The 14,165-nt window shown below is 47.9% G+C and overlaps 5 protein-coding genes across 5 annotated transcripts; 3 read left to right on the forward strand and 2 right to left on the reverse strand.

Moving 5' to 3' along the window:
* Positions 1-911: 911 nt before the first annotated feature.
* On the forward strand, positions 912-2,129 carry N7487_004727 (D-hexose-6-phosphate mutarotase; the record flags this gene model as incomplete). The annotated part of the gene is made up of 3 exons (XM_056872474.1): positions 912-1,154; positions 1,217-1,546; positions 1,611-2,129. The coding sequence occupies 3 exons, from the start codon at positions 912-914 to the stop codon at positions 1,995-1,997; spliced, it is 960 nt and encodes a 319-aa protein (XP_056730194.1). The 3' UTR covers positions 1,998-2,129.
* Positions 2,130-2,293: 164 nt separating this feature from the next.
* Positions 2,294-4,044, reverse strand: N7487_004728 (putative choline transport protein; the record flags this gene model as incomplete). The annotated part of the gene is made up of 3 exons (XM_056872475.1): positions 2,294-3,138; positions 3,191-3,819; positions 3,881-4,044. The coding sequence occupies 3 exons, from the start codon at positions 4,042-4,044 to the stop codon at positions 2,294-2,296; spliced, it is 1,638 nt and encodes a 545-aa protein (XP_056730195.1).
* A 3,585-nt stretch (positions 4,045-7,629) lies between these two features.
* Positions 7,630-8,977, forward strand: N7487_004729 (uncharacterized protein; the record flags this gene model as incomplete). The annotated part of the gene is made up of 4 exons (XM_056872476.1): positions 7,630-7,718; positions 7,771-7,814; positions 7,867-7,895; positions 7,955-8,977. The coding sequence occupies 4 exons, from the start codon at positions 7,630-7,632 to the stop codon at positions 8,975-8,977; spliced, it is 1,185 nt and encodes a 394-aa protein (XP_056730196.1).
* A 2,545-nt stretch (positions 8,978-11,522) lies between these two features.
* N7487_004730 (putative MFS multidrug transporter) lies at positions 11,523-13,492 on the forward strand (the record flags this gene model as incomplete). Its single annotated transcript, XM_056872477.1, has 3 exons — positions 11,523-12,235; positions 12,287-12,533; positions 12,590-13,492. The coding sequence occupies 3 exons, from the start codon at positions 11,523-11,525 to the stop codon at positions 13,490-13,492; spliced, it is 1,863 nt and encodes a 620-aa protein (XP_056730197.1).
* A 181-nt stretch (positions 13,493-13,673) lies between these two features.
* N7487_004731 (huntingtin-interacting protein K) lies at positions 13,674-14,154 on the reverse strand (the record flags this gene model as incomplete). Its single annotated transcript, XM_056872478.1, has 2 exons — positions 13,674-13,784; positions 13,846-14,154. The coding sequence occupies 2 exons, from the start codon at positions 14,152-14,154 to the stop codon at positions 13,674-13,676; spliced, it is 420 nt and encodes a 139-aa protein (XP_056730198.1).
* Positions 14,155-14,165: the final 11 nt, after the last annotated feature.

Consider the following 14,165-nt stretch of genomic DNA (forward strand, 5'->3'; position numbering starts at 1 on the left):
GTCTAGTTGTGACACTGCATCCAGGGTACCGGCAGTAGAGCTCCCCTCTGAATACTGCAGGAGACTCGGGGTCTAGGTGGGGGAGTCGGGAAGCATCACGCTCGGCAAGCTGGAGGTAGGTTTTTAGACGATTGTTCGGGACAGGTGGTTGAATGCTTAGTGAATTCTTATTCACTCGAGTGCCCCTTTTCGCATTCTTTTTCCTCTCCCGTTATTGTCCATCGGGGTTTTCTTGCACGCCTTCTGATATGGGAGTTCCAATGGTGCTCAACCTCGGGAAGCTAGTGGTTTATCGTATATGGAACGAAACCACTATTCATGATATAGATAACTTCAGAAAGCTGCAACCGGAGGCAGCAAAGGTCCTGACCGTGTTGTATTTGGAACAGAGCGAGTTGGTTTTGCTGAAAATGGAGCCACTTGGCCATTTGTTCCTGAGTCATCGTTTGCGGAGGAAACATCAGGGATGAGTCGGTTCTGGGACGCGATATATCAATCGAAGGGTTTTTTTGGGGCGGTTTGAGGTGCCAAATTCTTCCCACGGCCGCCAGAGCTACCGGGTCGCACTATGTATGGCCTCAAGTGAGTGCTAGGTGATAATTGATTGATCAATAGTAAACGCATAGATTGGGTTCCAACTGTCTGAGGGCCCAGGAACTGGCCTAGTTGAATAATTGTATTCCTCCATTTCAAAATCGGCTTCTAGGGTTGGACAGTGCTGGTGTGATGATTCGCTGTGTTGAGGTGTTGGGTCATACATCAAGTGCCGGACCCCTGGAGCCCTGTGGCCCGTCCAAACAAAACAGGTGGGGGCCCGATAAGATCCCCCCGCGCTTCAATGTGAAACATCAAGCTCCCTTCTTCCTTTCACCTTTCATCACCCAATTCGATTTTCTCCATTTTCTTACACCATGGACCGATCAAACAAACCCTCGGCAATTGGGGTGGGAGCTTCTCTTCCCCAGCCCACCCTCTCCATTAAGGACAACATCATCGAAGCCTCGTTGCCCACTGGCCAGTCAGTCACTGTGCACCTGTATGGTGCCACTGTGACCTCGTGGAAGACAGGCGGCCAGGAGCAACTGTTCATCAGTGAGAAGTCTCATCTGGATGGTTCCAAGCCTATCCGTGGTGGTATTCCGCTGGTGTTCCCAGTATGTGAACGTTAGGATGTCTCTGCTTGAGCTACTAGCTAACCGCTCTGCTTATTCTCCAGGTCTTCGGTCCCCCGCCCCAAAACCACGCCACCTCAACCCTACCACAACATGGCTTCGCTCGCAACTCCAACTGGGAGTTCTTGGGCAAGTCCTCGTCGGAAGCGCCCGGAAGGGATGGCGACCAAACCGATCTTACCGTGAAGTTGGATTTCGGCCTGTCGCACTCTATGCTGACCGATGAGTTCCGCGCCGCATGGCCATACGAGTTCGGCTTGGTATACAGTGTCACGCTCACCACGAACTCACTGGAGACCGCTCTGCAGGTTCGCAATGAGGGCCAGCAAAACTTTGATTTCCAGGTGCTGATGCACACCTATCTGAGCATTGCGGTATGATCAGACTCCCCAGGGTTCTTTTTCCCGATTCCCCGCTAATTTGGAATTTGATGAATAGGATATCTCCGACATCCGTGTTAAAGGCCTCGAATCCAAGACCTACATCGATAAAACCCTCCAAGCGACTTCTCACACCGAATCCTCCCCCGCATTGGCGATCACCCAAGAAACTGATCGCATTTACCAACAACTTGATCCCGCCGTTCCAATCGTCGTTGCCTCTGCTAAGGATGACCAATCTTTGTTCTCGATCACTCGGGAAGGTTTGACTGATGTTGTGGTTTGGAACCCTTGGATTGAGAAGGCCAAGGGCATGGCCGATTTCGGCCCAGACGAGGCTTACAAGAACATGATCTGTGTGGAGGCTGGCTCAGTATCTGGTTGGCAAACACTTGAAGCAGGAGAGGCCTGGGAAGGTGGACAGAGCATTAAGTCGCGACTATGAAGATGAGAGGATATCTTGTCTCCTACTAGTGATCTCTATGCATGATAGTTATGACTTTAAGATGCCTATTCCCAATTCCAAATTGAAGGTTCGCTAATCGTGCGGCCATGTTTGATCTCTAGCCTCGACTTGTTTGGCAGCCATGGTAGTTCAGTACACAAATCCTTATTATATTCATCCAAAGTTAGTTCAAGATATAGATACACATGCTTTAAGAAGGTTATATGTCATCAACAAGCAACAATAGTCACAATTCGCGCCCATTTTCATTGTTTTGGGGGGCTGTTTCCTGTTCATCATGAAACATTCCCATGCTCAATACCAACAGGCGATACCACAAGATCAATAAAAGATCGACGACCCTCCTTGCCCTCTTGGAAAGTAGCCAACCGCTCAGCAGCCTCGAAGCTATACTGCGGGCCATGGTATTGGTCTCTGCCACGGAACACCCACCAGAAGGCAGTGAGAACCATCAAACCAACAACGATCACACTGGTATAGTTCATATTCTGAACTGTGGCCGGCAACACCAAGGGGAAACAGAAGAAAATAACAGTAACCAAAATATACAACAAAGAAACAATATTAACTGCCATCCCAAGTTTCTGTCCCATATAAAATGGTCCGGGGACCATGTTCCCACGACCAGACAAAACATGCGGAAAGATGGCTCCGAAGTAGGACAGCGAGCTTAGTACAATGAACGACGAGATCAGCGCTTGGAATGCCGTCGTGCTGCCGATATATATACACCCCAGACAAGTGACGAGCGCGCTCATAGCCACTGTGGCACGAACAGGGCAGTTCAGTGTCGGGTGTACTTGAGCGAAATAGTTCGAAAAGGGCGTTGCATTGTCGCGTGCTAGACTCCACCACATTCGACCGCCTGTCACGAAGGTTCCGATCAGAGTTGGGAAGGTTGCGAGAAACAAAACCGCAATCAGACCGATGGCGCCTGCGTTAGACCCCGTCGCTTGCCGGTAGATCTCGGCGGTTGGGAAAAAGCCGATATTACTTGTAAAGACGGCGTCCAGATCTTGGATAGAGTAAAAGAGGGCGATCAGGTACACAAAGGATGTGACAAAGGCCGTGAGCATCTGCAACATTATGCCTTGCGGGACCTTGATCTCGGGTTTGGGGACTAGAATATGTTGTTAGTTGGCGGCATCCTGTTTCTCCTGTTTCCAACGTACCTTCTTCTGATAAATGACTAATACAGTCTGGAACTCCAACTGCAAATGCAGCATTCAACAGACCTGTCATAAAACAAACTCCGTCTGACCATCCGCCCGTGTTGTTGTGGTACTCAGTCCATACCTGAGCGCTGCTCGCATGCTGTTTCGGCATCACTGTGAGAACCACCACAGTAGTAATGAGACCACACATTGACAGAGTAAGGGCAATGCGGTTGAGGAGGGGAATGAAGCGATTTCCGAAGCATACAATGGCACAACACGTCCAATTGACAATTTGGAACACAATGAATACTTGCCATGACTGCCACTTCACAGTCGGATATTTTAGCAGATACATTGCAACGCCCTCATTCCCTAACATTGAGCTCATCGATGACGCTGATAGTAGCCATGCGCAAGCATTTAGATACCCAGTGAAGAACCCCGCCGTGCGACCTCGACTCCGGCTTAATACCGATGACCAATAGTATACTCCACCGGCAGAAGGCATAGAGGAGGCGAGTTCAGCCAGGGAAGCTGAGATAGTCGTGTAAAAGACGCTGACTAGAATGAGTCCGTATAGAACTGCCATCGGGCCGCCATTTTGGAGCGCAGCGACGATTGTACCTCCTGTTGAAGCCCAAGAGCTTGGTCCCGTTAGTTTATTGAAGTAGGAACAATGCAATCTCTGATTTACAAGGGTCTTACTTTGCAATAACAATCCCCAAGCTGGTCAAACTCCACAATCCAAAATTCCGCGACAGTTCTTGTTTATGCCCAAGTGCAGATTCCAGCCGTACTTCGTCCATTGCGGCATGGCCTTTGGGGGACTTTTCAGTGTCCGCGGAGGTTGGCCTTGAGAACACCACCATTTTGCCGTGCGTCGTTCGGTGTTAGAGAGAATATTCAACAAAAGGATCGAGGCATGGCAGTGTCAAGATGAAGAAAGAGAAAAGGAGGTACATCACCCCACTAGGTTTGACAGAGTATACAGGGCGCACAGGAACAATCAGGCGTGTCGCAACAGGAATGCAAGATTTGAGAGCATTAACACGCATGGCTGCCACATGTATTACACAAGGTCCAAGCATTTATACGAGTATGACATATCTACCATTTTCTCCAAAGGAATGCTCATGTTTTCTTACTCACCATGGATTAAACATGGAGCCAGGGATGTTATTGGTAATAGTGTCACTATTTGTGTTAGAAAAGGACCAATGCCGTGTACATCCAAGGAGTAAATTATCTAAATGTATTACAATATTGCCTTTGATTGGACCCATACGAATTGTCTCTCTTATGACCTTCCCAAATCGAACCGAGTTGATACATCGCTAAGCAAGGGGGTTCGCGGCGAATGCGGCATAGAGGGCGTCGATCACCGACATACAACCTACAGAGTACTCTGTAGCTTTGGGGCGAATTTCACTCATCAGTTAGGGTAACTCTTGAAATATTTTTGCCGGTTTAGTTGTTGGCTTGCTGAATATATTCTACATTCCGGCGTTGCCAAGGGTAGGGTCTGCTGGGCAACATTTAATTGGTCTGTGCCATGCATACAATCGCCATACCCCTTGATGCCTTGATAGCCACATGGCCTCGCATGGTCGATCATCTACATTATAAATACTCCGTGCATATGAATACAGCATAGGCAAAGGGCAGAGAATGCTCCGTTGTGCTTTGCTGGTTGAATGAACAGCACAAATCCTCATTTCTTCTCTCGGAGAAGCATTTTTCGACTGGTGCGAGATATGGGCCCAAGCCTCTTGAGAAATATACCAAATAAGTAAAGTTTAATTCCTGGGGAGAGTCGAATAACAGGGATACAATATCTAATATGGCCCGACCGCATCGAGAGATATCAAGATATCAATGTAGCAACACGAGCGAGGTAGTATGGAAACTACCATTCTATTTGCATCTATATGGGGTCACAGCCTTCAAATAAAGGAACGCACCCAATTCGAGTAGCTTCTTTACGATATCCTGGCCAATATAACAATAAAGATTGACGCCACCCACAGCCTCTAGGTCGCCGTAGATCTTTATCACATAAATATACGGAGTACTTCGTATATATTCCGGTGTTGCAGGGTAAAGCTTACTGGTGAACTGGTTCAAGCAGTTGTAGCTGGTCTTCCAAAATTTGACGCGACACGCCTCATTAGTGACCGACTTCGCTCAAATCAGTGCCTGTCTCGCCAAAAGTGGAAAGGGAACCTGCCGGCGGACATGAAAAAGAATGGTTGAAGAGCGTCCAAATGTACCGTTAATGACTAGATACGAGACAAGACTATATCAGCAGTCGGCTATTCTTGTGTATGATAGATATCCTGCCTCTGATAACTTGATATCTCAAAACCTCGAACAGTTCTCACGCTGAAAAGCTTACGATTTGCCACGCTGTATATTTTGTATTATGAAACTACCACATGGCCATTTAGGATGAAGGTACAGACGCTATACGTATCATATTCAATCCTCCTACTCCAGTGGAATTTGGCATTTGCGGCTTTTCACGTGGCCAGTTTTACCAAGGTTGTTATTGCATCCAACAAGTGGAGTATATCAAACGTCAAAATTGGAATGCCATTTATTAATTGCTGTTCTCCCTCGTCAGGCGCTACAATCCTATCCCAAGTATATGCATATGCAGTTAGCGGTCCTTCTACCAGATTCATCGAGGATGACTTCTCGATGCCATTATATACTAGGCTAGGGTAAATTGGCTATCTACGAAAATTATTAGCTTGTTTTCTTTAGAATCATATATCGAGCGTCCTAGTCGCCGTTAGAAAACTCGAGCGCACAATCTGCTCAAAAGCCACTCAATTTTGAGAGGTAGTAACCGACAGATGTTACATATTCAAAGATAGCGCAGCCTGACAATCACCAGAATCGATAAAATAGGAGCCTGGTTCTCAGGCGGTCCCAATTTCAGCTGGCCTATCCAGCTTTGCTTTCGCGGATTAATCGGCTGCTAATAATGGCTAGGTCTCTATGAAGGAGCTTCCTTACCTACCGAATAAATGACCCCTCTTCATAATGTACCTGAAAGCTTACATTTATTTATCTAAGTCTTTTGTTGACAGGGTCCTTCGGTTCAAAATTTAGATTTGTCGAGATTTTCGAGCAACAACAACCAGTAGCGCTCAGCCACCTTTTTCCATTATACCAGAAAGGTAAATGGGCCGATCGGAGAGTAGTAAACGTTATCACTCTAGCGCCTCTCTAGAATACGATGGAGCATTGGGTAGTCGCATTCATACAACAGGGCACAGCTGAGTAGAGTTTAGGTGCAAGGCTCCCATATTTGTATGTACTAGCGGTAGTGGCGGCTTTGGGGCTTCCATAATGGCCAAATAGTCCGTACAGAGTACACACTTGGATATTGTGGAAAGTAATTGGGGATTAAGGTTTCCTAGGGATAAAACGCAGAAGGTTGAAGATTTATAGATTTATATCAGGCATGATCTTCGGTCCACGATTGACCCTTTACTCCGTACTCCGTACTTATCTCGCATATCGCGCAAGTTATTTTGATGAAGGATCACTGTGCCCGGGAGCTATTGAATCTTGTCATGCAGATCAAAGTTGCTCCCCAATAATATTCACCGCAGGTCTCCTACGTATCCACTATGAAATATGACCCATCAACGAGTTTGTTTGTGCTGCATGGAGATCACAAAGCTATGAGCAACGTGCATATGGGAAAATTTATGGCCCAAAATAAGAATATTAACTGGATGGCGATCAAGGATGGCACTCCGGAGTAATACTGGGTTACACCAGTCTCGCTTAACGCATCCTGTTAGAGATATCGCGTACAGCTACGTCCTTTTGCACAACATTGAGTATTCCTTGGAAGACTCGGTGTCACGAGCTGATTTTATCAGCCTTTTGGTCTGGCCAGCGGAAGAAAAGAAAAGAAAAAAAACAAAAACAAAAAAAAACCCCGTAAGACACAAACGAGGAATGTGAATTGTAGAACTTCTTCACCCATGCTTATTCTGTACTTTGTGCCTACTTTGTACATTCCAAAGCCGACTGTTATCGACTGGATTGGCGGTTCAAGGGAAGCAATCCCTTGCGTTCGCGCCCCATTCCTCCTTGCTTATCAGTCAACACTGACATCTCACGAGCCAAGACGCATGACGCTACAGCCCTGTCTCGGCTGATAGCTTTAAATCCCATCCCCGGGACCTTAGCCACTTTCACCGACTAGATGAAATGATCGATCTCCTCGGCGCAGTAACTTGTTCCAAATACATCACTTATAGATTTATGTGGGCGCTCGGTAAACAAGCCATGAGAACAATTCAAACTTGTCACTGATGCTCCTCATCAGAACCCTTCGATAAATTGCTGTTTCTCATACATGGCAGGCTCGTTCTATAGCGTCCTGGCAATTTGAGGCCCGGTTTAGGCCGAAGATCGCAATATCTGTCAAGATGGGGAATGTGTCGCCCACTCCAAACCAGCTCTTTACAGAAGCCATAGTCTTCTGGTCTATAGGGCTTGTTATTTATGTCGGAAGAGTGTAGGTTTTGAAATGCAAGTCCGGAATTAGAGCAACGCTAATGGCAGCAAAGTGTGGCTCGTATAATTGCCAATGGATCATACAAGCGGTTGTTTGGTAAGACTTCTAGGCTCTATCATTCTGATTCTGCTAACGAGTAACCGTTTAGTGGACGACTATGTGATGGCAGCAACCTTCGTAAGTGTTATCAGGAAATCGAGTCACTTCTTTCGACTGACCCGCCGGCTCCTCAAAAGGCAATCTATACCACCCTGCTAGTGCTGATTCAAATATCGGCCCGCTACGCAACGAATCTCATGGACCCCAAGGACTACGACCAGGTGCTAGCGGACCCAAAGCAAGTCAGCGACCGGATCTATGGAAGCAAAATTGTCATTGGGCTGGAGCAATGCATGTTGATCTCAACCTGGGGCGTCAAGACATGCATGCTGATGCTCTATTGGCGAATCACGCAGAATCTGAAATCGAACCTCTATATCAAGATCCTTGCGATTTACGTTGCGGTTGGATTTGTCGTCATAATGGTCACCTACTATGCAGTTTATTGCCGACCGTTCTCACAGTACTGGGCCATGCCGGTGGATAATATGCAGTGTGCGACATACCAGCACTACTCGATCACCCAAGCCGTCTTCAATATTTCCTCTGATGCTGTCATGTTCGCCATTCCGATTCCTCTCCTCATAAAAGCTCAACTCAAACGGCGCAGAAAGGTCGTCCTCATCGGCGTTATGAGTCTGGGCTTATTCACGATCATCGCTGCTATCCTAAACAAATATTTCAATTTTGCCTCCCCACTCACAACCACATACCAAATCTGGTACATCCGTGAAGCCAGTACAGCAATCTATGTCGCCAACCTCATGTGCTGGTGGCCACTACTCCGCAAATTGTTTGGTGTCAAAGCATTCCAATACAACAGCAACCGAGCCCAGCGACCTGGAAACCCCAGCGACCAAAACAATGATAGTAGCGGCTGCGATTCCAACAACTCACAACCTCGTCCTTCATTCGCATCCCCTCGCTCATGGAAACCACCTTTTCGTCGAGGAAATAAGAACACACCGCCTGGCAAGTACAGCGGCACCAAACGCTCGAGCACTGAACCCATCAACAGGTCCAATAACGAGTTCGTGAACGATATGCACCGTGTCGAAGCTGTCCCCCTCGAGAACTGGGCCACAAAGGAGCATCATCGAACTGAGACTTGGACAACTCAAGGCTCAATCAACACGCTTGAGAAACAATGTGATGTTTAATTGTATCAAAAGCAACATACACGATCGCGTTGTTGATATCATAATGTTCTTGCTTTGGAATTATTGTTTACTTTTTGTACATTTTAGGAGACAACGCTTTTATGCTTTATGCTTCTCAATGGGTCGCAACTCGATCTAGAGTAATTGAGCCATCAACCATACGTAGTGAAATTGACTATTGTGATAATATGAATATGATTCAGAACTAAAACTAATGAAGGGGGAGGAAATAGACCGGGGTAGAAGTACCCCAGTTCTACCCCCCATGTCCGCCTGGGGCCAGGTCAGCTAGTGACCCAGAACAATCCCGGCATAAGGTTCCGCTGGGCAATTTCCGCTAGGCCAGGAAACGAAATTCAGACTAACGTACATGATAGGATCTTGGTTAATGCTGGGATACCTTGGCTCACTCTTTCCCGGAAGAGGCCTCACTTTCCTCGCCCGTGTGAATGTAATCGGGAATCCGAGTTCGGGGCGGAAGTGGACTCCACGTCTTCATGATATCTGTAGTAGCTAGATTCTCCTTCAACAAATCCTCAGCTAGGTTCAGCCGGTGCCGGAGAGCTTCCACAACATCAAAACCTGCTCTTCGTACTGTTGCGTTGTCCTCCGCAGTCGCTCAACTGCTTTGTTGCTCAGCTCAGTCCGGTTTTCTTTTCCGCAGTAACCTCTTCAGCATGAGAACTAGCAACAAAGCCAGCCTGAGGGATCCTGGACTGGGGTGGAGCAATCAGGGTCGAGTTGGTTTGTTCTTGAATGAAACTTGTTTCGTCGGGAGAATGGGGCATCCAGCCAACATGACGGGTCACGTAACTCTCCACCAGACCCTGATAGACACATGTAGTGTACCGCGGATGTATAGCTTGATCTTTTGGACAAAACCAGGTGAACATGACTCCGATATATTCGTTTCATTAATACTGAATGTAAGCGCCGGTAGTGTAGTGGTTAACACTCTGCTTTCCCAGCTTCCTATATAGGAAATGTACCTGAACAAAGCAGCGGCCCGGGTTCGAACCCCGGCCGGCGCATCGATTTCTTTTTTTTTTCACTCTTGTGACAGAAATCGACCGACGTATAGAGAGAGAGAGCAAACAGATATCTGTCTTTTAAGGTGTCATTTGACGCTTTCTTTCGCAGAGCAGACAACATGGCGTATATTCGCATTGAAGCACACTTGGTGGAGAACCTATAGGCGAAGCTTCTCATCGGGATGGATGTCATGGGTCACGAAGGCTTCCGCCTCAACTTTGACGCAAAGACGGTCAAGATCCCGTCATGTATGGGGTTGGAGGTCCCCATTTCCACACACGATAAGCCCCATCATGCAGCTCAGCGTGCGGTTTACGCAAACACATTGTCGTCCCACCACGCTCCATAGTGCGCGTTCGTTTCCATATACGATAAACTACTAGCTTCCCGATATTGGGTACCATCATAACTCCCATCCCGATTGGGAGCACCAGTTCTCTAGCATATGTGAGGTATGCGGAAAGAAGTTTTCCTCGAGAGCGAGGTTGGAGATCCTCCATTTCAACGATTACACCGAGGCACTCCTAGATGGGTTTACCCTACCTAAGTTTAAATGCGTGTGTTGCGGGATAGTCTTCACAGATACCCGTAATAGGCATCACAAGCTCTGTAAGAACAACCCCGATGGACAACAACGGAAGAGGAAGAAGAATGTGAAAAGGGGCACTCGAGTGAATAAAAATTCACTAAACATTCAACCACCTGTCCCGAACAATCGTCTAAAGACCTACCTCCAGCTTGCCAAGCGTGATGGTCCCCAACTCCCCCGGCTAGACCCCGAGTCTCCTGCAGTATTCAGAGGGGAGCTCTACTGCCGGTACCCTGGATGCAGTGTTACAACCAGACACAAGCAGCCATCGGCCGTACTAGGACATTACAGTATCAAGCACGATCGTGTGTTCAAGGCCTTCAAGACTTCCGCGATATGAAGCTGACACAGCGTGGCTTGCCCGATATGCTCAACTCAAAACACGCAGGACCACCACGTGTTCGGCTCATTCGAGCAACTCGATAAGGGAGCATTTCGTCCGTTGCCTTTGTTACTAGATAATTCTCACAATTAAATGAGAATCCTTTCTGATATCAAATCATTTGTCCATTTGATTTAACATTTGATTTAGTGTTTGAGCCGCTCGGCAAGAATCCACTGTATACATTTCCTAAAACAGCAATTCTGATATCCTCATAGAGAAGAAGAACAATCAACCCGTATACAGCCCTATCATATATTTTTAGCGGTCTTTTCAGGATATCTTACAGTCCATTATTACGCGGTTAAATCGGCAACATCTCCATCGCACCGGCCCCACGCAAATGTGGGGGAAATGGTGTCATAGCTCCTTTTCCACTCCGACTTTCCTCTCTCTAAGTCACAACAGTCACACAGACTGCTGTACATATTCAAATCCGTGCCAAGGTCGGATCACACAAACCGGGAGTGCTCTACACCCCGGTCGGCATCTACCCCAGCCGCGCTCGCGTGACAGCTTCCCGAGCCGGGAGATCTCCATTGATGGGGGCTTCTCCGCAAACTCAGAACCATGGCCAAGACCGCCACGAGGACCCAGTAAATGTTCATCTTGCCTCGGAACCTTACGACTTGATCGGTAATGATGCAGACTTGTCGAGCACCGAAAGTGACACCGATCTCGAGAGCGATGACACCGCAATTTTTGACAGCGGTTCCTATCGGAGGAGATTAGAGTCCGCGCCGCTGATAACCAATCACCGACGATTTTCCTCCACCAACGAAGATGATGATCACGATCATGACGGCGTGCTCAGGCCGACTGACGAGGGCGAGGAGAAACCAGTGACTTGGAGCTCGTTGCCGAAGAAGGGCCAGTTGGCGATCTTGACCTTGGCGCGACTGTCAGAGCCGTTGACGCAGACTTCTCTGCAGGCATACTTGTTTTATCAGCTTAAATCATTTGATCCGTCTTTGCCAGATTCGAAGATCTCCGCGCAGGCGGGTATGCTCCAGGGTTGCTTTACGGCCGCGCAATTTATCACCGCTGTCTGGTGGGGCCGTCTGGCTGATGCTGAATGGATGGGACGCAAGAGAGTGCTGTTGATCGGATTGATGGGCACTTGTCTTTCTTGTGTGGGATTTGGCTTCTCTCGATCATTTGCATCGGCCATGGTCTTTCGGACACTGGGAGGGGTATTGAACAGCAATGTGGGAGTGATGCGGACGCTGATTGCAGAGATCATTGCTGAGAAGAAGTAAGTTGATATGTTCACATGGTGTCAACATTCCTTGAGCTAACTGCTTAGATACCAATCCCGCGCGTTTTTGCTTCTACCCATGTGCTACAATATTGGTGTAATCATAGGTCCAATCTTGGGAGGCTCTTTAGCCGATCCTGTCAACAGCTTTCCGCAATTCTTCGGACCAGGATCTACCCTTGGAGGCAAAGAAGGCGTTTGGTGGATGCAGCGTTGGCCTTATGCATTGCCGAATCTTTTAAGCGCAATCTTCATATTCGTATCGTTTCTCGCTGTATTTCTTGGGCTTGATGAGGTGAGATCATTGCCTGTCCAAACTCATGCTGTCACTAACAAAGAACCCCCGTTTAGACCCATGAAATTGCACGATATAGAAGGGACTGGGGTCGTAAACTGGGCAAGCGGCTCACAAGAGCTTGGACCCGACGACCCCAGCATTATCGTCCATTGACACGCTCCAGAGACGATGACTCCATTTACACTGACGGCAGCGTCGGTACTTGGTCTACGCCATCAAGTCCAGCCCGCTCTCGCGGGCATCCACAGCCACATAAGAAAATAGGGTTCCGCCAGATCTGGACACGCAACGTTATCTTGACTCTGACGGTTCAATTCCTCCTCGCCTTCCACACAAGCGCCTTCAACTCTATGACATTTGTGTTTTTGCCCGCACCCCGTGCCCCGGAGAACTCCCGACAAGGTCTTTTCCATTTTGGTGGTGGACTAGGTCTTCCGTCATCTCGAGTTGGATTTGCTACTGCTATTATTGGTTTCATCGGCCTGCCACTCCAGATCTTCTTGTATCCGCGGATACAGACAAAGCTCGGCACGCTCACGTCGTTCCGAACCTTCCTTCCTTTTTCCCCTATGGCATACATGCTTATGCCCTTCATTGTGATTCTTCCACGCATACCATGGATTGTTTGGTCTTCTTTCACGTTTGTCGTTAGCTTACAGGTCATCTCGCGGACATTCATCTTGCCCGCTGCTATCATCCTAGTGAACAACTGTGTCACGGATCCGTCTATCCTAGGCACAGTCCATGGAGTAGCACAGAGTATATCCAGTGCTGCTCGTACCCTGGGTCCTTTCCTAGGTGGCTGGGGGCTGGGCCTGGGTCTCGAGAATAACATGATTGGGGCGGTCTGGTGGGCACTAGCCGTTGAGTCTTTGCTTGGTTGGGCTATGCTATGGAGTATTTACGAGGGCAAGGGAATTGAACGAAAGAAAGATGAGGTAGAGGAAGATGAATAGTGATTTTCGTCGGCCTGTTGATAATAATCATTGTGTCCACGCTCCTCGGACGTGGCACCCAGATCCCTAGCATCAAGAGCGACTCTTCATACATAGAAATGACTTTTTTTTTGTTCTCGTCTGCTTCATCCCGAATCAACTTATTAGATAATAAAACGCTTACAGTAAATAATTCAAGTCATCACATCTGGGTAGATGGGGCAATGAATGCTTTCATTGCCTTGATGGCATCCCCGTCATGGGCCTTGAGCAATTCCGTGGCCTTGCTCTTATTTAAATCCAACTGGTCGACCTACAGCCATGTCAATAAAGCCGCATAGGTACGAGCACCGAGGTAGACACAGCAAACATACCAGCAGTGTGACATCCGCCGGAGCAACCTTGACTGTCTTCTTTTTCACCACCTCGTCAGTCTTCAGTACCTCGACCGTCGTCCTGTTGTCGGTGCCTTGTCTAGCAGTTATCTCTAGTCGACTCATGGCCCTTCCAAGAGCCTCTTGCTTTGCATTAACCGGTGCTCCGATGGAGGCACCTTCCGTTGCGATTTCATTTGTGCTGAGGGAGGAGAGAGCGGCAGCGGCTTTGCGATCTTCGGCATTTGAGGAAAGGGGGTTTTCGGCAATGTTTGGGTCAGCAGTTGCGGAGGGAATAGGATCGGACATATTTTCTTTGT

Source organism: Penicillium crustosum (genome assembly GCF_028827405.1).
Source record: "Penicillium crustosum strain IBT 35664 chromosome Unknown utg000002l_segment0_segment0, whole genome shotgun sequence".
In the NCBI taxonomy this organism is placed as follows: domain Eukaryota; kingdom Fungi; phylum Ascomycota; class Eurotiomycetes; order Eurotiales; family Aspergillaceae; genus Penicillium; species Penicillium crustosum.